At 42.1% G+C, this 25,645-nt stretch overlaps 1 protein-coding gene across 2 annotated transcripts in view; it reads left to right on the plus strand.

Annotated features, from left to right (window-relative positions):
• The window catches only part of SNX7 (sorting nexin 7), a 210,070-nt gene that overhangs the window by 81,618 nt on the left and 102,807 nt on the right, over positions 1–25,645 (plus strand). For both annotated transcript variants that reach the window (XM_073593096.1, XM_073593097.1), the window contains exon 2: positions 23,404–23,586. In XM_073593096.1, the coding sequence (XP_073449197.1) occupies positions 23,404–23,586 (183 nt within the window). The remainder of the gene's footprint in view (positions 1–23,403; positions 23,587–25,645) is intronic.

Below are 25,645 nucleotides of genomic sequence, written 5' to 3' on the forward strand. Positions count from 1 at the left end.
CCTCGCTTCATCAGGGGCTGATGCGCATAACTGCTGTCTGTAAATATAGATAAGGTAATTAGAGTATAGATTATGATAGGGTAAAAGCAAGAAGCCAGACCTGGTCATCCCGTACTTACTTGTAAGACCAAAGCTACAGACACATAACCCAGGCACGGGCAGGCGGAGAGCATCTCCCCCGGGAGCTGAAGGGGCCGAGGACCCAACCAGAGGACCGAGGCCAGGCGTGGGGGGCAGCATGGCAGAATGAAGGAGAGAGAAGGGAGCGTGAACCCAAGTTGATCTCAAAATGCAATGCCGGGCGACTCACTGTATAAGAATATAAGTAAGATAAAGAAGTTTGGAAGTATGAGATGTATATCGTGGCATAAATGCAAGGTATGTAGGTAAACAGGGTCTAAATTGATGTAAATGGTATTGTCGTAAAAATACAAAGTAAGTACTACTTGCATAATATGCACAAAGTGTCCCGCAGAGCAGAGAGAAAAAGAAGGGTACAAGGTGGAAAAGTGGACAAGAAAGGAGGGAGAGGGAAGGGAAGGAGGGGAAAACAAAGGGAAGTGAAAAGAATAGTATCAGAAAAAGAACAATTAAAGAAAAAGGAAATGAAAAAAAGGGGGGGGGGGGGGGGGGGGGGGGGGGGGGAAGTAGGGCCAGGGGGAAGGAGACAAAAATTGAGTGAAGTGAAGGGAAGAGAGGCATGGTGAAATAAGGGGCAAAATAATTGTTGGTGTGGTGAACTGGAAAGGTATTTCTATGTGGAAGAGCAGAGTGTGATTAGAAGAGTCAGTCAGAGAACAGCAAGTGAAGATAGGTGCACTTAGAGGTGATTGGAGGAGTCAGTTAGAGAACAACAAGTGGGGATAAGTACGCTTTGAAGTGATTAGAGGAGTCAGTCAGAGAACAGCAAGTGGGGATAGGTACACTTAAAGGTGCAAGTATTTGTATAAGAGTACATAAATAGAGTGCCTACCAGTATAGTGCAGCGTCCTGACTGGGTATTGGAGAGGTAGTGGAGGAAAAATTGCCATACTGTCACCCCCCGCCTTATACCCGGACATCCGCCGAGTTCTCCGCCCCTAACGTCATGCGTCAGGCGGAGCTAGAGGAGATCGCAACGCACCCGCCGTATAGGGCAGGCACTCGCGATCCACAGCCGCCGCCTGGATGACCTATCCCGGCGGATGTCCGGGTATAAGGCGGGGGGTGACAGTATGGCAATTTTTCCTCCACTACCTCTCCAATACCCAGTCAGGACGCTGCACTATACTGGTAGGCACTCTATTTATGTACTCTTATACAAATACTTGCACCTTTAAGTGTACCTATCCCCACTTGCTGTTCTCTGACTGACTCCTCTAATCACTTCAAAGCGTACTTATCCCCACTTGTTGTTCTCTAACTGACTCCTCCAATCACCTCTAAGTGCACCTATCTTCACTTGCTGTTCTCTGACTGACTCTTCTAATCACACTCTGCTCTTCCACATAGAAATACCTTTCCAGTTCACCACACCAACAATTATTTTGCCCCTTATTTCACCATGCCTCTCTTCCCTTCACTTCACTCAATTTTTGTCTCCTTCCCCCTGGCCCTACTTCCCCCCCCCCCCCCCTTTTTTTTCATTTCCTTTTTCTTTAATTGTTCTTTTTCTGATACTATTCTTTTCACTTCCCTTTGTTTTCCCCTCCTTCCCTTCCCTCTCCCTCCTTTCTTGTCCACTTTTCCACCTTGTACCCTTCTTTTTCTCTCTGCTCTGCGGGACACTTTATGCATATTATGCAAGTAGTACTTACTTTGTATTTTTACGACAATACCATTTACATCAATTTAGACCCTGTTTACCTACATACCTTGCATTTATGCCACGATTATACATCTCATACTTCCAAACTTCTTTATCTTACTTATATTCTTATACAGTGAGTCGCCCGGCATTGCATTTTGAGATCAACTTGGGTTCACGCTCCCTTCTCTCTCCTTCATTCTGCCATGCTGCCCCCCACGCCTGGCCTCGGTCCTCTGGTTGGGTCCTCGGCCCCTTCAGCTCCCGGGGGAGATGCTCTCCGCCTGCCCGTGCCTGGGTTATGTGTCTGTAGCTTTGGTCTTACAAGTAAGTACGGGATGACCAGGTCTGGCTTCTTGCTTTTACCCTATCATAATCTATACTCTAATTACCTTATCTATATTTACAGACAGCAGTTATGCGCATCAGCCCCTGATGAAGCGAGGAAAGCTCGCGAAACGCGTCGGGTTAGAGATGGTACTATGCATACCTGTATTATATGTTTTACTATTATATGATGGCTATGGTTTTAAGATTACATTGCAATGTCGCTGTTCTACGAACCTGTTCATCCATGCTCATGCTCTATTATGTACTATGCTGTTATTTTCAATAAAATATTTGTACTTTTATACCTGTTTACCCTTTGATCACCATTTACACCTCATTTAAAGTCCCGTGGGCGACGTTTCATTTGTTTCTTCTCTGATATTAGGGATGGAGGTGTTTTATGTTAGGGGTCAGTCCTCAGACTTTCTTTATAATTTAAATTTGTACCCAGGTGGAAAAACACCATTATGCCCTGGTCTGAGGCTGACCCTAGATCTTAGGGGCCATATTGGCTCAGCTACTACTGAACCTTAATGACGTTACCAGCATATAGTCTAACATGATCATGTTTTAATTTCCCTTCTACTTGCAGACCTAGCTCTCTCACTGCGCCCATGTTGGGGCCTGAGCGGTCTGTTCACCCTCTGGGAGCTGCGATGCACAAATGGGGATTTATTTCCCCAGCTGTCCCCGCTTCTCTGGCCTCTCTGGAGGGGCGGGGCCACCAGGGCATCGGCGTCATGCTTTTCCACGCCCACCGGGGGAGGCCTGCAATATAGCGGGTACCCTCCTTCCGATGGGCGGGATATGTCATCCCAGGGCGGCGGCTGTGGATCGCGAGTGCCTGCCCTATACGGCGGGTGCGTTGCGATCTCCTCTAGCTCCGCCTGACGCATGACGTTAGGGGCGGAGAACTCGGCGGATGTCCGGGTATAAGGCGGGGGTGACAGTATGGCAATTTTTCCTCCACTACCTCTCCAATACCCAGTCAGGACGCTGCACTATACTGGTAGGCACTCTATTTATGTACTCTTATACAAATACTTGCACCTTTAAGTGTACCTATCCCCACTTGCTGTTCTCTGACTGACTCCTCTAATCACTTCAAAGCGTACTTATCCCCACTTGTTGTTCTCTAACTGACTCCTCCAATCACCTCTAAGTGCACCTATCTTCACTTGCTGTTCTCGGACTGACTCTTCTAATCACACTCTGCTCTTCCACATAGAAATACCTTTCCAGTTTCACCACACCAACAATTATTTTGCCCCTTATTTCACCATGCCTCTCTTCCCTTCACTTCACTCAATTTTTGTTCTCCTTCCCCCTGGCCCTACTTCCCCCCCCCCCCCCCCCCCTTTTTTTCATTTCCTTTTTCTTTAATTGTTCTTTTTCTGATACTATTCTTTTCACTTCCTTTGTTTTCCCCTCCTTCCCTTCCCTCTCCCTCCTTTCTTGTCCACTTTTCCACCTTGTACCCTTCTTTTTCTCTCTGCTCTGCGGGACACTTTGTGCATATTATGCAAGTAGTACTTACTTTGTATTTTTACGACAATACCATTTACATCAATTTAGACCCTGTTTACCTACATACCTTGCATTTATGCCACGATATACATCTCATACTTCCAAACTTCTTTATCTTACTTATATTCTTATACAGTGAGTCGCCCAGCATTGCATTTTGAGATCAACTTGGGTTCACGCTCCCTTCTCTCTCCTTCATTCTGCCATGCTGCCCCCCACGCCTGGCCTCGGTCCTCTGGTTGGGTCCTCGGCCCCTTCAGCTCCCGGGGGAGATGCTCTCCGCCTGCCCGTGCCTGGGTTATGTGTCTGTAGCTTTGGTCTTACAAGTAAGTACGGGATGACCAGGTCTGGCTTCTTGCTTTTACCCTATCATAATCTATACTCTAATTACCTTATCTATATTTACAGACAGCAGTTATGCGCATCAGCCCCTGATGAAGCGAGGAAAGCTCGCGAAACGCGTCGGGTTAGAGATGTACTATGCATACCTGTATTATATGTTTTACTATTATATGATGGCTATGGTTTAAGATTACATTGCAATGTCGCTGTTCTACGAACCTGTTCATCCATGCTCATGCTCTATTATGTACTATGCTGTTATTTTCAATAAAATATTTGTACTTTTATACCTGTTTACCCTTTGATCACCATTTACACCTCATTTAAAGTCCCGTGGGCGACGTTCATTTGTTTCTTCTCTGATATTAGGGATGGAGGTGTTTTATGTTAGGGGTCAGTCCTCAGACTTTCTTTATAATTTAAGGGTTCCTAGATGCCTCCTAGCTGCAGCCAAAATTTGGGGTCTCTGGACCCAAAGGGTCCCGAAATGACATTGCTGCAGATGGACACAGTTGACCCACTTTGGGGCCCCGTATCCCGGTGCCACTTGGTGATAGGAACCCCAAATTTGGTGTGCAAACCCAGTGGAACTAGCACTACAAAATATCCAATAGCTGGGGTTCCTAGCACCAAGTGGCCCCAAGATACGGGACCCCAAAATCGGTTCAGAAAATGTCAAGCCCTTTTCTGCAGCAGAGAATGACATTTTCTGAACCGACTTTGGGGCCCCATATCTCGGGGCCACTTGGTGCTAGGAAGCCCAGCCCCAAAGTCGGTTCGGGAAATGTGAATAGTGCTTGACTCGAGTATAAGTTGAGGGGGGCACTTTCAGCACAAAAAAATGTGCTTAAAAACTCGGCTTATACTCGAGTATATACGGTAAAAAGCCAAGAGGGGTAAATACTTTTGCAAGGCACTGTATATTACTGTCACTGGACAGGGGCCAGAATGGTGGCCATTGAGTTTTTATCACAGTATGATTGACACATTGTGATTGATTCAGTTTTTATCATTGGCTATTCCATTTGTGTTTTTGATATAATAAAATGTAACTTTTTGTATTTGCACAGTGGGCTGCGTATTTCCTTTCCCCTTTTCCATAACCCCTTTATGTCATTGGAGTTGGTTGAGCCCAAACAGCGTTTTTATTATGAGTTTTTGATGATATGTTACCGAGAGCTCCCACTCCAATCCTTTTCCCCTCTTTCCCCTTTTTTTGCAGTTTCAAGCATATAGGGGTTTATTAATATATTTATAGATGTATTTATATTTGGCATTAGCAGGGTTTTTCACCTTGAGGGATCCTTTTATTTTTAGTTCTAATTTTTTTATCTTTCCAGCTATTAAATCCGCTGCCCTTGTTGTTTTGACTTTGGATAGTAAAACATTTTTTTCTGCCAGTAAATACCTCATACAGCCTACTTCTTGTTTCTTGTCTGGTAAAAAGCCTAGGCTTATGACATCATGCACAGCTCTCTTTCAGGAAGGGGGGAGTGTGAGTCATAAGAGGGCCAATGAGAGCTGCAGAGCTGGAGGTGTGTCTGTGTAATTCCAGGAAGTGAACAGGCAGCAGCTTCAGCTGCCCACAGTTATGGTTTCAGCCAGACTCATCGGAGGGAGATTTCTGCAGCATATTTGGCAAGTACAGAATCGCAGTATATATAAAATAATATGCAAAGTGGTTGGAGGGAAGCTTCAGAATGGAAAAGATGTTTTTATTGCAAATTATGTGAGCAGACTGCAGTTCCTCTTTAACCACTTGACCACTGGGTACTTAAACCCCCTTCCTAACCAGACCATTTTCAGCTTTCGGTGCTCTCACATTTTGAATGACAATTACTCAGTCATGCAACATTGTACCTATATGAAATTTTTGTCCTTTTTTTTCACACAAATAGAGCTTTCTTTTTGGTGGTATTTAATCACTGCTGGTTTTTATTTATTTTTTTTGCGCTATAAAAGAAAAAAGACCGAAAATTCTTTAAACAATGCATTTTTCTTCATTTCTGTTATAAAATTTTGCAAACTAGTAATTTTTCTTCATATATTTTGGCCAAAATTTATACCGCTACATATCGTTGGTAAAATAACCCAAATCTGTGTATATTATTTGGTCTTTGTAAAAGTTATAGCGTCCACAAGCTATGGTGCCAATCTTTGAAAATTGATCACACCTGAAGTACTTAGGGCCTATCTCATTTCTTGAGACCCTAACAAGGCAGGAAAGTACAAATACCCCCCAAATGACCCCTTTTTGGAAAGTAGACAGTCCAAGGTATTTGAGTTTTAGAGGTATTTGAGGCATGGTGAGTTTTTTGAAGTTGTAATTTTTTCCCACAATTCTTTGCAAAATCAAGTTTTTTTTTTTTTTTCTTTCTTTTTTTTTTTTTTCACAAAATTGTTATATTAGCAGGTTATTTCTCACACACAGCATATACATAGCACAAATTACACCCAAAAACACATTCTGCTACTCCTCCTGAGTATGGCGATACCACATGTGTGAGACTTTTACACAGTGTGGCCACATACAGAGGCCCAACATGCAGAGAGCGCCATCAGGCGTTCCTAGAGCATAAATTATACATATAATTTCTTGACTACCTCTTACACTTTTGAAGGCCCTGGAGAACCAGGACAATGGAAATGCCCCAAAAACGACCCCATTTTGGAAAGAAAACAACCCAATGTATAATCTGAGGCATATCGAGTCTTTTGAACATGTCTCTTTTTTTTTCTACAAGTTTTTTGAAAATGTGTAAAAATGAAAACGCTTTTTTTTTTTTTACACAAAGTTGTCCATTTATACAATATTTCTAACACTTAGCATGTACATACCAAAAATTACACCCCAAAATAGATTCTCCTACTCCTCCTGAGTACAGCGATACCACATGTGTGAGACTTTTCCACAGCGTGGCCACATACAGAGGACCAACATGCAGGGAGCACCATCAGATGTTCTAGGGACATAAGTTTCAAATCTAATTTGACTACCTATTACACTTTTATGAGGCACTATAGTGGCATGGATGAGCATGAATGGGGATGGAATGGATGGGGATGGCTCAGCATGAATGAGTATGGCCGGGTACGGCTGAGTATGGCTAATTATGGATGGGGTGGATGGATGAGTATTGCTGAGGATGGATGAATGGCTGAGCATGGATGAGGATGAATGGATAAGTATGAGGAGGATGGATGAGTATGATGATGAGGATGGATGGGTGAGCATGGATGGATGGGTATGCTGAGGTTGGATGGATGGGTATGCTGAGGTTGGATGGATGGGTATGCTGAGGATGGATGGATATGCACGGCTGAGGATGGATGGATTTGTCACTGAGCAGTGCTGTGGGCACTACACATCCAGCCCACAGCGCTGCTGCCACCGATCTCTCCCCTCTCCGCTCACACTGGACGGAGAGGGTAAAGAGGAACCAGATATCACGCCGGTCTGTTTACATGCGATCGCTCCGTCATTTGATGGAGCGATCACATGGTAAATGGCCGCAATCATCGGCCATTTACCGTGATGCTCCGGATCCTCTGGACCCGGCGGTCATGGATGTTTTCGGGTGCGCGCAAGAGCGGGATTCTGGGAGGATTCTGGGAGGACGTACAGTGAGAGTTATGCAACCGCCCTGTAGCCGTCATTTAGCTATGGGCCGGTTGTTAAGTGGGTAATAGATGGAAAGTTGAAAAACATGACTGAAGGTCCACTTTAATGACACCCACTCCAGCTATCTCTAGTGCTCTCCCCCTCCCATGATCCCAGCAATTCACCCTGCATTGTACATAGAAGAAGCAAGATTGCAACCATGCCCAGGAGCTCCTTTAGGAAGGCATTGCTGGACCAGTCCATCACTGGAGCTGCAGCATTGAATAAGGTAAGTATTGCCCCTGGAGTGAAAAATCAAGCAAACTCTGCCGTGCAGGTGCAGCTGGCACTCAATGATCGATTTTGACTAATTCCTAGAGTTGTGCTTTAAAGCTAGGGACATTGTAAACAAAGTCCTTGCTGTATATTGTGTGCAAGTATAGCCTTGGTGCGATGACTCATGTTGTGCCAGTGATTGATAGGACTTTTCTGTTATGCCAAAGCACACTGTATAACAGGCTCTGCTAGAAACTGACTGACGCTTTAATTAGAACGCTCTATACATTCGGTTTGAGATGCAGTGCTTAAAGATTTCATGGCAGTAACCATGACAGCACATAGTTTCGCATTCTTATAGCTGCACAAAAGTGCACAGACCTATTTTAGCTAAAAATATTGAGAGGAAAGAGCTGTAATTAGTGACGGAAAACTTCAGCGCTGTCAGTTTGCATTGGTTATATGCAGGCTATGTATGTGGAAGGTGTACAGATTTATCAGTAGTGCTAGAAAAACTGCTTAAAGATACTTCCCAAACTTTAAATTAACCCCTGAGATCTATACATTGAGCAGAACTTGTACCAGAACATAACCTGTCCATCAGTACTCTGGTGATCCTGGAACATACCCGTTGAGTATGCTGGAACACTCTCCTTTTTGTAGCAATCACAGAAAACCGGATGTAACAATTGCAGAATAGATACGTTTTTCACTGCCATCATTTACATTCTAATATGTATTAGACGTTCTGAATGAGATTTGTTAAAGAGGAACTGCAGTCTGCTCACATAATTTGTAATAAAAACATCTTTGCCATTCTGAAGCTTCCCTTAAACCACTTTGCATATTTTATTTATGCTGTGATTCTGTACTTGCCAAATATGCTGCAGAAATCTCCCTCCACTGAGTCTGGCTGCAACCATTTTAACTGGGCAGCTGAAGCTACTGCCTGTTCACTTCCTGGATTTACACAGACAGAGGCACAACTCCAGCTCTGCAGCTTTCATTGGCCCTCTTATGACTCACCCCCCCTCTCTCTTCCTGGCAAACTCTCACCGGAGAGAGAGCTGTGCGTGATGTCATGCCTAAGCCTAGGCTAATGACTAGACAAGAAAAAGGAAGTGGGCTGTATAAGGTACCGTATTTTTCGCTCCATAAGACGCACCTAGGTTTTAGAGGAGGAAAACAAGAAAAAACAATACTCTGAACCAAATGGTGTACTAAAATACCAGTGGCCATGAAATGCGGCCTGGCCTGTGCCATGAAATGCGGCCTGGCCTGTGCCATAAAATGCGGCCTGGCCTGTGCCATAAAATGCGGCCTGGCCTGTGCCATAAAATGCGGCCTGGCCTGTGCCATAAAATGCGGCCTGGCCTGTGCCATAAAATGCGGCCTGGCCTGTGCCATAAAATGCGGCCTGGCCTGTGCCATAAAATGCGGCCTGCCCTGTGCCATAAAATGCGGCCTGGCCTGTGCCATAAAATGCGGCCTGGCCAGCCTTACCTGTCCCATGAAATGCAGCCTGACCACCTTGCACAGACTGGTAGGCGAGGAAGTCATCACATCCGATCCACCTGTCACAGAAGACAGAGCAGCCCGAGCCGCGGCCTGCTCTATTTTCAGTCTGTGGCTGAGTGACAGGCCCAGTCTGGAGATCGCCCAGTATACTTGCGGGAGACCTAGGATGTCTCTCCTCCTGTCTCCTCTGCCAGTATGTAACACCACGACGGCGGTCCTGGTCAGTATTCGCTTCATAAGACTCAGACATTTTCACCCCCATTTATTTTGGGGGGGGGGGGGTTTGTCTTCCGAAAGATATATTATTTACTGGCAGAAAATGCAGCTTAAAATGCTCATTGTGGCTCATATTGCACAAGAGTTTGAGTGTTTTTATGGGCATTTGCTTTTCAAAGTGGTTTTTTCCAAAATATTCCCTTCTGCTCATATTTCACTACAATCAACGTACACGTGAAAACACCAAATGCTCCTAAATGCCTCGTTTATGAGCACTAAATGTTTTTTCTGTCTAAACTCCTAATATGCATAGAAGCTGCTTTTACAGGCTGAAGAAAAAAAATGCAAAACGCCCGTATAAGCATTATTTCTAATGCCCAGTGTGCCTGGACCCTAAGTGTTCCCGTTACTATAGGAAATATTTTAAATGAAACCATATTGGTTTAACCTCCCTGGCGGTATGATTATGTTTTGATTTTTGAATGTGAAAGCGGTACATTGTTTTGCATGGAAATCTGTTATTTTATATTGTAGGCCTGTAATTCTTAGGAAGTGGTTGAGTGAATAACTCGCTTAACCACTTCAGCTCCGGAAGGATTTACCCCCTTCCTGACCTGGCCATTTTTTGCGATACAGCACTGCGTCGCTTTAACTGACAATTGCGTGGTCGTGCGACATTTTCCCCAGAAATAGAGCTTTCTTTTGGTGGTATTTGATCACCTCTGCGGTTTTTATTTTTTGCACTATAAAAAAAAAAAAAAAGCTGACAATTTTTTGAAAAAAATAATTTTTTACTTTTTGCTATAATAAATATACCCAAATTTAAAAAAAAAAAACAAAAACAAATTTCTTCATCATATGTATTCTTCATATTTTTGGTAAAAAAAATCACAATAAGCATATATTGATTGGTTTGCGCAAAAGTTCTAGTGTCTACAAAATAGGGAATAGATTTATGGCATTTTTAAAAAAATTTTTTTACTAGTAATGGCGGCAATTTTTTATCGGGACTGCGACATTGCGGTGGACAGATCGGACACTTTTGACACTTTTTTGGGACCATTGACATTAATACAGTGATCAGTGCTCTAAAAATACACTCGCATCGGGTCCCCAACGCCTGCTACGGGTTTTAAAGGAGCCGCCGTACGGGTACAGCGATTTGCGCAGCAGTGCCACTTTGCCGACTTGTATCGGTGTGAGCCGGTCGGCAAGTGGTAAATCTGTCCAAACAAGTCTAGTAGACATCCCAGGTATGATAAAGTTTGAAACACAAAATCATAAATTATAATATAATAACTATAAATATAAAAAATAATATAATACATTTTATTCAGTAATGTAATCAAATCAAAAACACTGAAATTTTTCTAAACAAGGGTGCAGTATTACTAGTCACTGTAATACTAGACCCTGCATATTGGTTTAGTAAATATCCTGGATATGAAAAATTTTGGAACATGGGACTGCACAAAGTCCGACGTCACAATTAGGACAATGGAAAGCGTCTCTTTACGTCAAAAACGGTTTTAGACCAGCTAGATAACGGCGATAGTGAACTAGAATCCCTTGCAGAATAGATCGATAGTGATTTGCGGGAAATTCCTCATCAGACACTGAAAGTGACGACAGTGACGATTCTGCGACTGAGCTCAGTGCTGCGTTATCCGTACCACAGTCAATAGAGCACCAAGTTTGCACATCACTGAGCTCAGTCGCATAATTGTCGCTGTCGTCCCTTTTAGTACCTGATGACGAATTTCCCCAGGAATCACTATCGCTCAATTCTGCAAGTGATTCTCATTCACTAACTCTGTTTTCTAGCTGGTCTAAAACCGCTTTTGACGTAGAGGCGTGCTTTTTGGATGCCATGGATGTTCTCAAGTTTCCAGGCAGAAATAATGGTAAAAGTGCAGGCAGGGCACTAGACAAAGCACTAGGGACAAACCTGAGGTGAAATGACTTGATACTGTAATGTAATCTACAGATTACAATGTATTGTGTGTTATTTTTTTTGTACTTTTTTTTAATTTGCCCCCGGCCTCAGTCCCAAATGCGTCGCGATTGTGGCTCGCAGGTTACCGCTTTTGGTACTGAAAATTTACCCCGAGCCACACTCAGGATTACCACTAGAGAGGTTAAAGAAGTCTGTAAATACTTAGGACTGAAACATTTTGTGCTGTGGTAACGTGCATGTTACTGCAACTCACGTTATGTGCATTAGTAGTCGTGGTGCCATTCATTGTGAATGGTACCTCAACACCTTATCACAACGCACCTCCGATTCAGATATGTTGTAGTGCATTACCATGAAGGGTGGTGTGCTGCGGCAAAAAAAATGCATGTTTAACGCCAGGCACAACTACATGTGCACTGCAGCGGAAGTAACGTAACCTGTTGCTCTTGCCCTTCAACTGTGCATCAGCAAAAATGCAGTAAAGAATCATTTTGTCAAAACTTAATGCATAATCTCCAAATAGATAACCGTAAACAATCTGTAAAATACATTAGTGTTTACAATATCCCACAACATCCAAACCACAAACGGTTGAAATAATATAAGTGGATAACCCCATATTGAAGAAAAAATTCCATCCACAGTGAAAAGTGCTGATTAAATATCATACGTAGTCACTCCTGTACTCCAACACCAAATGCAGCCTCTTGCGAAAAATATCAGACTTCAGAATGAAGGTCATAAACACATGAAGACTGTCCCAGGCAATCGTCAGATGAACTTCCACAAACGGGCATCTCACCTCCTTCAAGCATAATGTAAGTGCCATAGGAAGAGGACCGACTCATAGTGCAGTACTGTTATACAAGTTTTATTGTAAAAAACCCAATGAGTACTCACATAGGGGAAGACAAATACAGCATGCATCAGCAAAAATCCGCTAGCATACATGGCAATATCAACCACTCAGGCTCTGCCTCCAGTATGTTTCGTCACCATCTTCAGGGGCTACTGATCTCCACTTGCTTCTGGCTGTCCTGCTGCATTCTGAACACAGGAGATCAGTTTCTTGACACTGGCGCTATTCACAGGATCCATTTTCTGAATGCAAAGCAATCAATGATGAGGTGTCCTCACCCAGCCTCTCCACCTTATCCAATCATTATACCCTTTGCATTCAATTAGAAAATGCAAAGCATTTTCTGAATGGCTTCAATTGTGAATATCTTAATCAGCACAACCTCTAATTGCCCAATGCAGTGAACATGTACACCTTTTTACAAAGAAAATGTTCATTGTAAAAGACGAGTATAAAAAGTGAAAAAATAATTAAGTAAATCATCAATAATATGCTGCCAGCACCACAAAAGTGTTTTCAGAGTATTGGTAACTGTAAGCGCAAACACACAAGTCCATATATAACAGGAGATATAAAGGGCTGAGCAACTTAGTCCATAAAGGACAGGCTGGAAGTTCAAGGGTTAAGTGGTAACTGGTAATGTAATGGTTAAAGTAGGCTGGTAGGCTAGGCGGCTGCTGTCCTCAGAGAGCTGGCTCTGTGATGGATGAGAGAGGGGTAGAGAAGGAAGCGCCACCTGAGTGTAGTATTAACAAATGATGTTTAATGACACCAGGTAAAAACACACTTACAGGATAAAAACCTATAAAAGGCTCATCTGTATAGGTAGGTGGTCCTCGGTGTTCCCTCTGATCCTGTGGTGGTGACGCTGCAGGGATGCTGGGCTGCAGAAGGTGGATTACCAGCCGGGAGATCCTTCTGTGGCCATCAGGAAGAGACTAGGGGCCGTCGTGAAGCATGCGTGGCGTCACAAGTTGTCCGTCCGCTTCCGGGTTCGGTATCCAGGGGAGGGATCATCCAGGGAGGAGGGCTTGCAGGGAGGTTGAGAGAAGGCTAAGCGCTCAGAGCCACTGCTCCTTCAATAGGCCTCATTTTTAAGGGGTCCTGTCATGCTCTTTTTCTATTACAAGGGATGTTTACATTAAAAATGACACTTTTTTTTTTTTTTTTTTTTTAAACGGTGTAAAAATAAAAAATAGAAGGTAAAATAAATAAATAAATAAAATTTAAACGTGCCCCGTCGAGCTCGCGTGCAGAAGAGAACGCATACGTGAGTAGTGCCCGCATATAAAAACTGTGTTCAAACCACACATGTGAGGTATCGCCGCAATTGGTAGAGCGAGAGCAATAATTCTAGCCCTAGACCTCTTCTGTAACTCAAAACATGCAACCTGTAGAATTTTTTAAACGTCACTAATGGAGATTTTTAAGGGTAAAAGTTTGTCGCCATTCCACGACCAGGCACAATTTTGAAGCGTGACATGTTGGGTATCAATTTACTCGGCGTAACATTATCTTTCACAATATAAAAAAATTGGGCTAACTTTACTGTTGTCTTAATTTTTTTTTATTCAAAAAAGTGTATTTTTAAAAAAAAAAAGTGCTCTTGTAAGACGGTGTGACAGAAAGTTTTGCAATGACCGCCATTTTATTCTCTAGGGTGTTAAAACCCCCAAGCATTATACATTTTTTTTCTAAGTAATTCTTTAGCAAATAAACCTTTTTTTAACTTGTAAACAACACATCTAAAAAAGATTAAAAAACTAAAATAATGTGGTTGCACAAGTGTGCACACCCTCTTATACCCGGGGATGTAGCTGTGTTTAGAATTAAGCAATTGCATTTAAAATCATGTTAAATAGGAGTCAGTACTCACCTGCCATCATTTAAAGTGCCTCTGATTAACCCCAAATAAAGTTCGGTTGTTCTAGTAGGTCTTATTTGACATTTTCTTAGTCGCATCCTACAGCAAAAGCCATGGTCCGCAGAGCGCTTCCAAAGCGTCAGAGAGATCTCATTGTTATTTCATTAGATATACCATGGAACACAGTGAAGACAGTCGTCATCAAATGGAGAAAATATGGCACAACAGTGACATTACCAAGAACTAAATTGGAGAAAACTGGTCAGGGAGGCTGCTAAGAGGCCTACAGCAACATTTAAAGGAGTTGCAGGAATAACTGGCTGTGTGGTCCATGTGGGGTTTGAAACAGGAAAATCTGGATGCCGCACACCGGATAAAGTTGAAAACATCTTCTTTATTGTAAAACTTGGATCATAAAAAACAGGACAATCAGGCGGGTGGTACAGACACAGCTGACACGTTTTGCGCTCTAGTTCGAGCGCTTACTCATAGGCCTACAGCAACATTTAAAGGAGTTGCAGGAATAACTGGCTGTGTGGTCCATGTGACAACAATCTCCCGGATTCTTCATATAGCGTGGCAAGACGGAAGCCTTTTCTTACGAAGAAAAACATCCAAGCCTGGCTAAATTTTGCAAATAAAAAACACATCTGAAACCTCCCAAAAGCATGTGGGAAATGTGTTATGGTCTGATGAAACCAAGGTTGAAACTTTTGGCCATAATTCCAGAAGATATGTTTGGTGCAAAAACACTACAGTTTTCAGTTTGTTGTACAGTTTATAGGTCATATTAAAGGTGGAAAAAGTTCTGAAATGATTTATCTTTGTTTCATTTTTTTACATCACAAAAACTTGACATTTTAACAGGGGTGTGTAGACTTTTTATATCCACTGTAGTTAGATGTGTATAGTATAGCCAAATCTGGAATTCTTTAAAACTTTCTTCAACTAAGGCCCCTTTCACACTGGGGCGGTGGGGGCGTCGGCGGTACAACAGCGCTATTTTTAGCGCTGCTGTACCGTCGTTCTTGCAGCGGTATTCGGCCGCTAGCGGTTCGGTTTTAACCCCCGCTGGCGGCCGAAAAAGGGTTAAAACCGCTCGTACAGCGCGGCTGTAACCGCGGTATTACCGCGGTATAGCCGCGCTGTCCCATTGATTTCAATGGGCAGGAGCGGTGAATACACCGCTCCTTCCCCGCTCCAAAGAAGCGGCTCGCAGGACTTTTTTTACCGTCCTGCGAGCGCACCGCTTCAGTGTGAAAGCCCTCGGGCTTTCACACTGAACAAACAGCGGAGGCTGTTTAGGGGCGGTTTTCAGGCGGTATTTTTAGCGCAATACCGCCTGAAAACCGCTCCAGTGTGAAAGGGGCCTTACTGTTCACAACGTATCAAGATCTGTAGGGGTAATCTATTTTAGCAGTGGCTCCTCAAAAACCTGAACATTATTTTAGGGGTTCCTCAGGGTTAAGAAGGTTGGGAAAGACAGCTGTAAAATGCTTTTGCTCAATCTTTCATATTGTGGTTACCCAGGGGATGATTTTTTTACTTCTAAACTACATGTCCGTTTAGAAGGTTGGTACATGAGCTATAGACCGCGTAGGTCATGTTGATGGCTTTCTGTGAGGATACGAATATAGGGGGAAAAAGGCTCTACACAAGCTGTCCCTCGTTTTACGGAGCAAACACATGGGCTGCAGGGAGTGTAATGAGACCATGATAAGGATGACAGTTTGTGCTCCATCTTCCATAATGTCAGAGAAGCCTTCTGTTACTTGGGAAATGTAAAAAAAAAAAATTCACAGCTCCCTGTAAGGATTTTGACTGTGAATATGTTTAATAATTTACCCAGGCGAGAATTCTTCAGCCATATGGAAGGGGAAGGCTAGCAGCAAACTTAAAAACAAACTCCTCATTAGAATTCTAATTAAAGCAGAATATTTTAGAGCAAACGAATATAATATTGATATGACCTAGAATTTTCAACTTTCATTTTCACAGTAACGAAAGACGAACCTTTAAACTGGAATTGTCTGTCTCTGGATGTCACTCAAATTTGAATCCTTTCACCGTTCATCAAAGTGATGACATCGCAAGAGTATTTTTAAATTTTGCATTTAGCGGAAAAGGTCATTCCCTCCCTAGTACAATAATAATATTTAGGGAATCAAAAATCTAGTAAAGGATAAGTTCACCTTTTATTAAAAAAAAATCATAAATTCACATCCACTTTTTCGCATTTTTTTTTTTTTTTTTTTTAACACTGCAGACTGTAAGGCATTGGATCCTGCAGACTCTCCATCGACTGTCTGCCCGTACTCTCCCATACAGGCAGGCAGTTACTGAACTGTAGGAAGAATCGTGGAACTATGAGAGTGCTCACCAGCGCCTTCATTGTTCATTGAGAATTGCAAGCCATTTGCTGAAGTGGATGATGGTGCTTGTAGTTCATTTATTCACAGAACTCTATAAATTAATACATTACATGGCCGTATGGGCAGAGCCCTGCTGTTTTTTAAATAGTAACAGCAGGTGTGGGGAGAAGATCCTCCACCCTCTGTCACAATGGGGTGGAGGAGTGCGGGCAAGTGCTGTATTATGACATGTTATTTGTTACACCCTAAATACAGGTGTAACTTGTAACACAGGTGAACAAATTCTTTGACCACTGGGCACTTAAACCCCCTTCCTAACCAGACCAATTTTCAGCTTTCAGTGCTCTTACACTTTGAATGAAACTTACTCAGTCATGCAACACTGTACCCACATGAAGTTTTAGTCCTTTTTTTCACACAAATAGAGCTTTCTTTTGTTGATATTTAATCACCGCTGGGTTTTTTTATTTTTTGTGCTATAAATTAAAAAAAGACCAAAAATTCTGTAAAAAAAAATTACATTTTTCTTTGTTTCTGTTATAAAATTTTGCAAATTAGTAATTTTTCATAATACATTTTGGCCAAATTTCTTTACTGCTACATATTTTTGGTAAAAATAATCCAAACCGGTGTATATTATTTGGTCTGTGTGAAAGTAAGAGTCTACAAGCTATGGTGCCAATCACTGAAAATTGATCACACCTGAAGTACTGACGGCCTAGCTCATTTCTTGAGACCCTGACAAGCCAGGACAGTACAAATACCCCCCAAATGACCACTTTTTGGAAAGTAGACATTCAAAGGTATTTAGAAAGTGGCATGGTGAGTTTTTTGAAGTTGTAATTTTTTTCCCACAATTTTTTGCAAAATCAAGATTTTTTTTTTTTTTTTTTTCCACAAAAGTGTCATATTATCAGGTTATTTCTCACACACAGCATATGCATACCACAAATTACACCCCAAAAAACATTCTACTACTCCTGAGTATGGCGATACCACATGTGTGAGACTTTTACACAGTGTGGCCACATATAGAAGCCCAACATGTAGGGAGCACCTTCGGGCGTTCTAGGAGCATAAATTACACATCAAATTTCTTGACTACCTCTTATACTTTTGAAGGCCCTGGAACACCAGGACAATAAAAGCGCCCAAAAAATGATCCCATTATGGAAAGAAAACGCCCCAACGTATTATCTATGAGGCATATCGAGTCTTTTGAACATGTCATTTTTTTCTACAAGTTTTTGGAAAATATGGAAAGAAAATGAAAACGCATATTTTTTTTCTTTTTTTTTTTTTTTAACACAAAATTGTCCATTTATACAATATTTTTAACACATGGCATGTACATGGCAAAAAGTACACCCCAAAACATTGTCTGCTACTCCTGAGTATGGCGATACCACATGTGAGACTTTTACACAGCCTGGCCACGTACAGAGGCCCAACATGCAGGGAGCACCATCAGGCATTCTAGGGGCATACATTTCAAATCTAATTTGACTACCTATTACACTTTGAGGCACTGTAGTGGCATGGATGAGCCGTGGATGGGGATGGCTAAGCATGGTTGAGCCATGAATAAACCTGACGGGTTATAACTGCCCCCTTAGTCTATCCAAAATGAACAAAAAAAAAAGTTTTGGCTATAGTTCTACTTTACTACCTTGCAGTAAAAATATAGTCCCATGTCTATTAGTGCCCCCATCCCCATGTAAAATTGCCAACTTTTACATGGTAAGAGAAGTTCACTGCAGATTCTGGCTTCCAGCCCAATCACCTAGACCCCGGTGACCTCAAACTGCCTTCCTTGGGATCCAACATGTTTTGGGGGCTACACAATTTCCCTTCATTGTAGGGGCCACACAATCCCCTGTCATCATTCTTGACTGTTTTTTTTTTTTTTATAACATTCTCCACTTGCAGGTCAGTCTTTTGGAGTAGTTTGGGTCCTTTTAACTTCTGCCACTTCACCCTGTTGAAGTGTAGAGTGTGGCCCCTGAAATATGTTGGCTGCCTTTTTGCTTTTCTTGTTATCAGTTGTTCAGTAAAGACGTTGGACTCCTGAAGATTTTTTTTGATGCTCTTTGACTTATTCCAAATGGATTTCGCGAAGTATTAAAGCAACTTGATTAGCAGCTAGCATTTTAAGAAGGAAAAGTCAGCAGTGGCAGCCTCTACATTGGGCATGTCCAAAGTCCGGCCCGCGGGCCAATTGCGGCCTGCATTCTGGTTTCGGACGGCCCGCCTGGTAATTTTGACATGTATATCTTTAGTGGCCACAAAAGATATATATGCTGGCTGCCTTGGAGGGGGCGGGACGAGTGCCGTACATACAGGAGAATTGCTGCATTCATGGCAACGGGATTTGCTGCATTCATGGCACTTGTGAGGCTGTAGATGGGCACTGATTAGGCTGCATTGATGGGTACTGACTAGAGGTCGACCCAAAAATAGAAGTCAATGCAAGTTTCCTGGAGTTATCTGTGGAGAGGATTCTCTCCTCCCTGGGCAGCCTGCCAAGTCTGATAAGAAGATACATTGTATCTTTTCAAGTTCTTTTATCAATAGACTGAACTCTGTGTGTAGAAGTTCTCAGTTTAACCATTTAAAGACTCAATCTTTTCTGATACTTGTTGCTTACAAGTAAAAATCCTGTATTTTCTGCTAGAAAATCACTTAGAACCCCCAAACATTATATATATTTTTTTTAGAAGAGACCCTAGGGAATAAAATAGCGGTTGTTGCAATATTTTATGTCACACGGTATTTGTGCAGCGGTCTTTCAAACGCGATTTAAAAAAAAAAAAAATAAGCAGTAAAGTAAGCCCATTTTTTTTCGTCCAAAAGTTTTGATTACCTGTTTTTGTGTATTTAATATTTAAGATATAGTTATTTTTTTTTTTAATCTAAATTATACATACAAGTGAACTGATTGGAGGTTTGTTTTGTTTAATAAATGTTTAAATGTAAAAAATGTTCTGTATCACTTATTACTTAAGGTTGCTTTCACACTGGAGCGGGCATGCATTGACGGTAAAACGCTGTTAGTTTTAGCGGCGCTTTACTGTCATTTTAGCGGCGCTATTCGGCTGCTAGCGGGGCGCTTATAACCCAGCTAGCGGCCGAGGAAGGGGTTAAATGCGCCCATGAAGCGCTGCTGCCGAAACGCTTTGCAGGCGCTTTGGCAGCGGTGCGCATTCATTTCAATAGGCAGGAGTGGTGGTATACACTGCTCCAAAGATTCTGCTTGCAGGACTTTTTTTTAACATCCTGCCATCGCATCACCTCAGTGTATAAGCACTCGGCTTTCACACTGAGAATGCAGGGGAGCCGTTTTACAGGCGCTATTTTTAGCCCAAAAGCGCCTGAAAAACGCCCCAGTGTGAAAGGGGTCTAACTGTTAGATTTTATGAGATGAAGGGAAAAAAAAAGAAAAAAAATCAGCCTAATATATCGGCCCAAAAAAAACGGCATCATATATCGGCCACCGCGATTTCTAAATATCGGCATCGGCCAGAGAAAAACCCATATCGGTCGACCTCTAGTACTGACCCTTATTTTGCTTCACTGTCTTTATTTAAAATTTAAAAATTTTTCCTGAAACTTCCTTTTTGAAGTGAAGGTGAGTGTTATAAGCCGATAAATAGGGTATATCCAAATAACACGCCCAAGCTCCTCTCTTCACCACACATAGCCACAAAGGCAAGAGAATTCTTGTTGGGCAGTGTATTAGTGCTCGGGCTAACACACTTGGACCGAATTTTAATGGTTTAAAGAATGTCGGGCAAAATGGTCGGCCTTCACGCATGTTCACTTCATCAAATCTGGCCCTCTTTGAAAAAAGTTTGGACACCCCGCTGTACAGTCTCAAAGTAAAATTTTTCCTTTCATTTAACTTGGTAGCATATGTTCACTATGTTGTACCGTGTGTTGTCTTCCAGTTGTACTTGTAGAATACTCTCTTCACTCCCTTCTAAAACCGCTAAGCCTTACAAACCAACATCATCAGTAACCTCTGACCATACAATGTCATGTTATTTTGGAAAACCGGAAGTCAATATTTTAAGATAAATTCCATTAAAAATTGCCATTAAATTTTTGAGTGGATACTGGAGAGTTAAACCACGAGAGTCTTTTACTTTTTGGCATCTTTGGCAGAAAAATCTTCACTCTCGAGTTTCCAGGTTGCAGACCTGCTGCAGCCATTGTGAGGGTTCCCTATCTCCGTGTCAGATATTTATCTTATGTCCTAGATTGGGCAAAAGAAGTGAGAACTCCCAAAAGTAGGCCTTTAATAATTTTAAATACTATATATAATAATATATTTAAAATACTTTTTTCTATTTTATATTTATCCAGACCCCTTCAACCCTAAAGCAATACTAAAGTCTTGCTACTGAGCCTTTCACTGTCTTGTCCATTCACACATGGAGCCATGAATTGGCACCACCCCCTCCGTCTCTTGATTGGCTCACTGGCTGTGATTGACAGCAGTGGGAGCCAATGGCTCCCATTGCTGTCAGGAGCCAATCAGGAATTTGAGATACCGGAGAGCCAAGGCACTCCTGGGCATCGCTGGTTCGAGAAGGAGCTCAGGTAAGTCTTTGGGGGGCTTCTGCATACAGAAAGTTTTTAACCTTCATGCATAGAATGCATGAATCTAAAAAAAGCCTTGTGCCTTTACAAATACTTTTAATAGTTTTAATGTGTTTTTTTTATCAAACCCAGCCTGTCCTTCTTTTTTTTTTTTTTTTTTGTCTTTTGTGTCTTTTGTTCCCAGCATGGTAGGGTTTAGACTGGGAACAGAAGAAGCAGCACTGTTCAGATTTTCCTGCAAAGCACAGTGCTCAAGAATCTGGCTGTCAAAAAAAAAAAAAAAATATATATATATATATATATATATATATATATATATATATATATATATATATATATATATATATATATATATATATATATATATATATATATCAGGGTTTGACCTTACCGATGTATTGCTACCCCTTCATTATCTGATTACAGGATGTATGGTCCTTGACCTAGGTGTATTTCCGTAATTCTAGTAGAGAAAAGTAAAGCAAGGTTCTGGCCGTACTCCGAAATAGATGTTTGGACTAGAAATTTTGATAAATCAAATTACATTTGAGGAGTGACAGTTAAAGCTGAACCCTGAGCTAAACAAATATTCAAAATACAAGACATGTGTTCTTACTTTTAATCTTGGTGTGCTTTGTGTTTCTGTGCAGTAATTTAGCTTGAAACTTTGTCTCTCTGCAGGAGCTTCATGTAATAATGACCAGTCACTGCTACTCTGTCTGGTTGTACAGGGTGACTGGGGGTGACTTGTCTCCACCCCCAGCCTCTACTGGGTGGGGCCTACTAGGCCCAGCTCTGCTCACTTCATCACAGTGATATCACTATTCTTTTTACCAGATGAGATCTGGGTTTGCAATTGTATTTGCTTCAGATTGGATTCCTATCCTTTGAGGAAAATATTTAACTGAATGTTTGTGTGCCTTGTGTTCAGCTTTTAAAGTGGTTGTAAACCTCAGACATGACATATGAACAAAGCATATCCCTCTATATTGTGTGTACTTGTCTCAAGAGCACTAACTGTCAATTTTGTCTGCTGCTTCATTCCTCTGCTATCAGCATGAGTCACTTCTGACAAGTTTTCCTGACACCAAGAGAAAAAAGGTGACATAGGAGGAATCTCCAGCTGATTGACAGCTCTGTTCCTGTGTGAAGGGGGGTTTGTCCCTTCCCTCTAATCAGCTCTCAGAGCTCTCCTCACTGAACTCTGCAGAGTGTAACTTCAGCTCTCCGCTCCTTTTTTCCTGAGCTCTCAGACAAGCTTTAAAATTTAGCACTTTGAACTGATGTAGAAAAGAAAATGCTGCAGATAAACAGTTACAACTTTTGTAAGAGGATTTGCTTTATCTCTATGTATCACCTGAGGCCAGTCATTTCACCGAGTATATGAGTATCCACCCAATGGAAGGGATGACAGACTATTGGTAGAACCCGTAAGGGTCAGTGATGTGCAGAGGCCCCCAATGGACTGGACATAGGACTCCAGTCCGTCGGATGGTGCAGCTGGTGTGGTCGGGTGGTGCGCTGGATATGAAGTCACCAACACAGTGCAATGTTGAACCAACTCACCATAAAAAGGGTTGGGATGGAACAAAGGGTGCAGTTGTAAAGCAGATGGAAAGCTGCCAGCAGACTGTAGTCCTGATGATGCCTTTATCAAATCATCTGATATCCCTTCCATTGATATCATCTGTCATCCCTTCCATTGGGTGGATGCCCATGTGACATCTGGCACCTACACACCTTTTGGTCGCCAGCACCAGTCTTGATACGCCTGAGTCAGCCTACCGAGGTTTGGGTGGGATTGAGATTCAACACCTAGCATGATGTTTAACATTGTCTGTCAGCCATGTTTTAACCCTTTCCATTCTTGGAATCCTTTTGACTTTACAATAAATCTTTTTACACAAAGCGTGGCATAGAAATTTTTATGACTTTTTTTCTGAAGTATGACTCAAGTGGTTTGTAGCCATCACCCCCAGCGCTGAATTACGAGGAATCTTTTGTTTGCTCAAAAGTAAATATTTGTCTACCATATCTGCAAGTATCCGCACTCTTTTGCTATTTAAAAACTGTATAGTATAAGTTGTGATACCTTTTTAAAAATGAGACTTAACTGTTCCATGTCATTTCAGGAAACTATTTTGTCTTTGCAGGATGCAACTCTGAACGATGGGAGCTCATTCAGTCCTTTGATGCTGGCCTCACCTTCTTCTATGATCAACCAGGTCAAGTTTGAGGACGAGCCTGATGTCAAAGATCTTTTCATTACCGTTGATGAGCCAGAATGTCACGTCACTGCCATTGAAACTTTTATTACATACAGGATTGCCACAAAGGTCAGCACAGATTTTGTATTTCTGTAATGCTTTTCTTGCTGCTTCTCTTATTAAAAAAAGTTGTATGCTATATACTGATAAGAATTAACATGCTAGACTGGAGCATTCAATTAAAATCCAAGTTCAGTCAGAAGTGTTTATTCTGCTCTGGATAGAGCGAAAAAAGGTTAGAGCCTTTGTCAAGTTTTGCTGTTTGTGTCCCATTTAGGAAGATTTTTTCTTCTTGCTGGGGCAGGAAGTGATATAGAAATCTCACCAACAGCCTCAACACCGAAACAAAGAACTTTTTAGCACAGTGGGGAAGGGTTAGGACTTCTGACAGTATTTGTATTGCTTTCTGTGCCTTCCAGTCCCAGTATTTACCACATCTCCCTTTTTTTTGTATGAACATAACAGGGACACAAAGTGTGCAAAAATTTATCCAGTGGAGTCACAGAGAGAAATAAAAACCTGACTGAAATTTTAGCTTTTATCCACTCTATCCAAAGCTAAAAAAAGAAAATGAAGAAGTTAAGAGATGGGGTTTCAGGAAAAAAAAATCACCTAGGTGGATGCAGCATGGGTCCGATGCTGCATTTGTCCCCTGCCACTTCTAAGTTTGAGAACTGAGCATTCAAAATCACTAATCGCTCAGTTCTCAATCTTCACTGAGCAGTTATCGGCTCTCTGCTCTGTTCATCTAGTGCTCACTGGAGCTCTGGGCTGTGGAGGGGGTGGAAGTGGCTGGCTCAAGCTCTCAGCGATTTGCTGAGAGGCCGATTTTGCTGCCGGTCTAGGCATATCCCAACTGTTAAGGCTGGGTCTAAGAATTTTCATTAAAAGAAAAAGTACACTTTTAAAAAAACAAAACATTTATACTCTCCTAGGTGGATTCAGCGTTGATCCACCACCGGCTCTGCAATGAGAACTGAGCAATCAAACACTGCTGAATGCTCAGTTCTCCCCTCCACTCTGAGCAGAGAGCCACGTACTATCGCATTATGAAATACTTGTCTTACAACGAAGCCCTCCAGCGCCGCGCTGTCACCACTGACAGTTGCTTCCATCTTCACCCGGTCTTCCTTCCGGGTTCACATCCTCCGGCCGTCTGATTGGCCATGCTGCAATGACGTCACACTTGCGTGCGGGAGTCACGGACCACGGCACAAGGCTCTGAAGGGATGGCACGGGTATGTCATCCCTTCAGAGCGCATGCCCCGGTGACGTCACTGCATGCAGTTTGAATATCTCCTAAACGGTTCATGTTTGTTAATAAGCCTTATTATAGGCTTACCTGTAAGTACAAGTGCCCAAAAAGGCATTACTTCCACTTTACACGGACAAGGATCTCCGCCAAACTATTGCCACAAGGTTGGAAAGTGATGAAAATGTATCTGTATGCTAAAGCATTTAACCGTATTCTTCCCTGAACTCCATAATTTTGGAGGAGTGTCCACATGGGTTGGCCATATTTTGTGTGTGAATTGTATAGGGGTGTGTGTGTGTGTGTATGTGTATATATATATGTGTATCTATATATATATATATATATATAATATAGTGGGGGCAGAAAGTAAAGTATTCAGACCCCCTTAAATTTTTCACTCTTTGTTATATTGCAGCCATTTGCTAAAATCATTTAAGTTCATTTTTTTCCTCATTAATGTACACACAGCACCCCATATTGACAGAAAAACACAGAATTGTTGACATTTTTGCAGATTTATTAAAAAAGAAAAACTGAAATATCACATGGTCCTAAGTATTCAGACCCTTTGTGCAGTATTTAGTAGAAACACCCTTTTGATATAATACAGCTATGAGTCTTTTTGGGAAAGATGCAACAAGTTTTTCACACCTGGATTTGGGGATCCTCTGCCATTCCTCCTTACACATCCTCTCCAGTTCTGTCAGGTTGGATGGTAAACGTTGGTGGACAGCCATTTTTAGGTCTCTCCAGAGATGCTCAATTGGGTTTAAGTCAGGGCTCTGGCTGGGCCATTCAAGAACAGTCACGGAGTTGTTGTGAAGCCACTCCTTCGTTATTTTAAATGTGTGCTTAGGGTCATTGTCTTGTTGG

The sequence above is a fragment of the Aquarana catesbeiana genome, linkage group LG07 (genome assembly GCF_042186555.1).
Source record: "Aquarana catesbeiana isolate 2022-GZ linkage group LG07, ASM4218655v1, whole genome shotgun sequence".
Classification (NCBI taxonomy): Eukaryota; Metazoa; Chordata; class Amphibia; order Anura; family Ranidae; genus Aquarana; species Aquarana catesbeiana.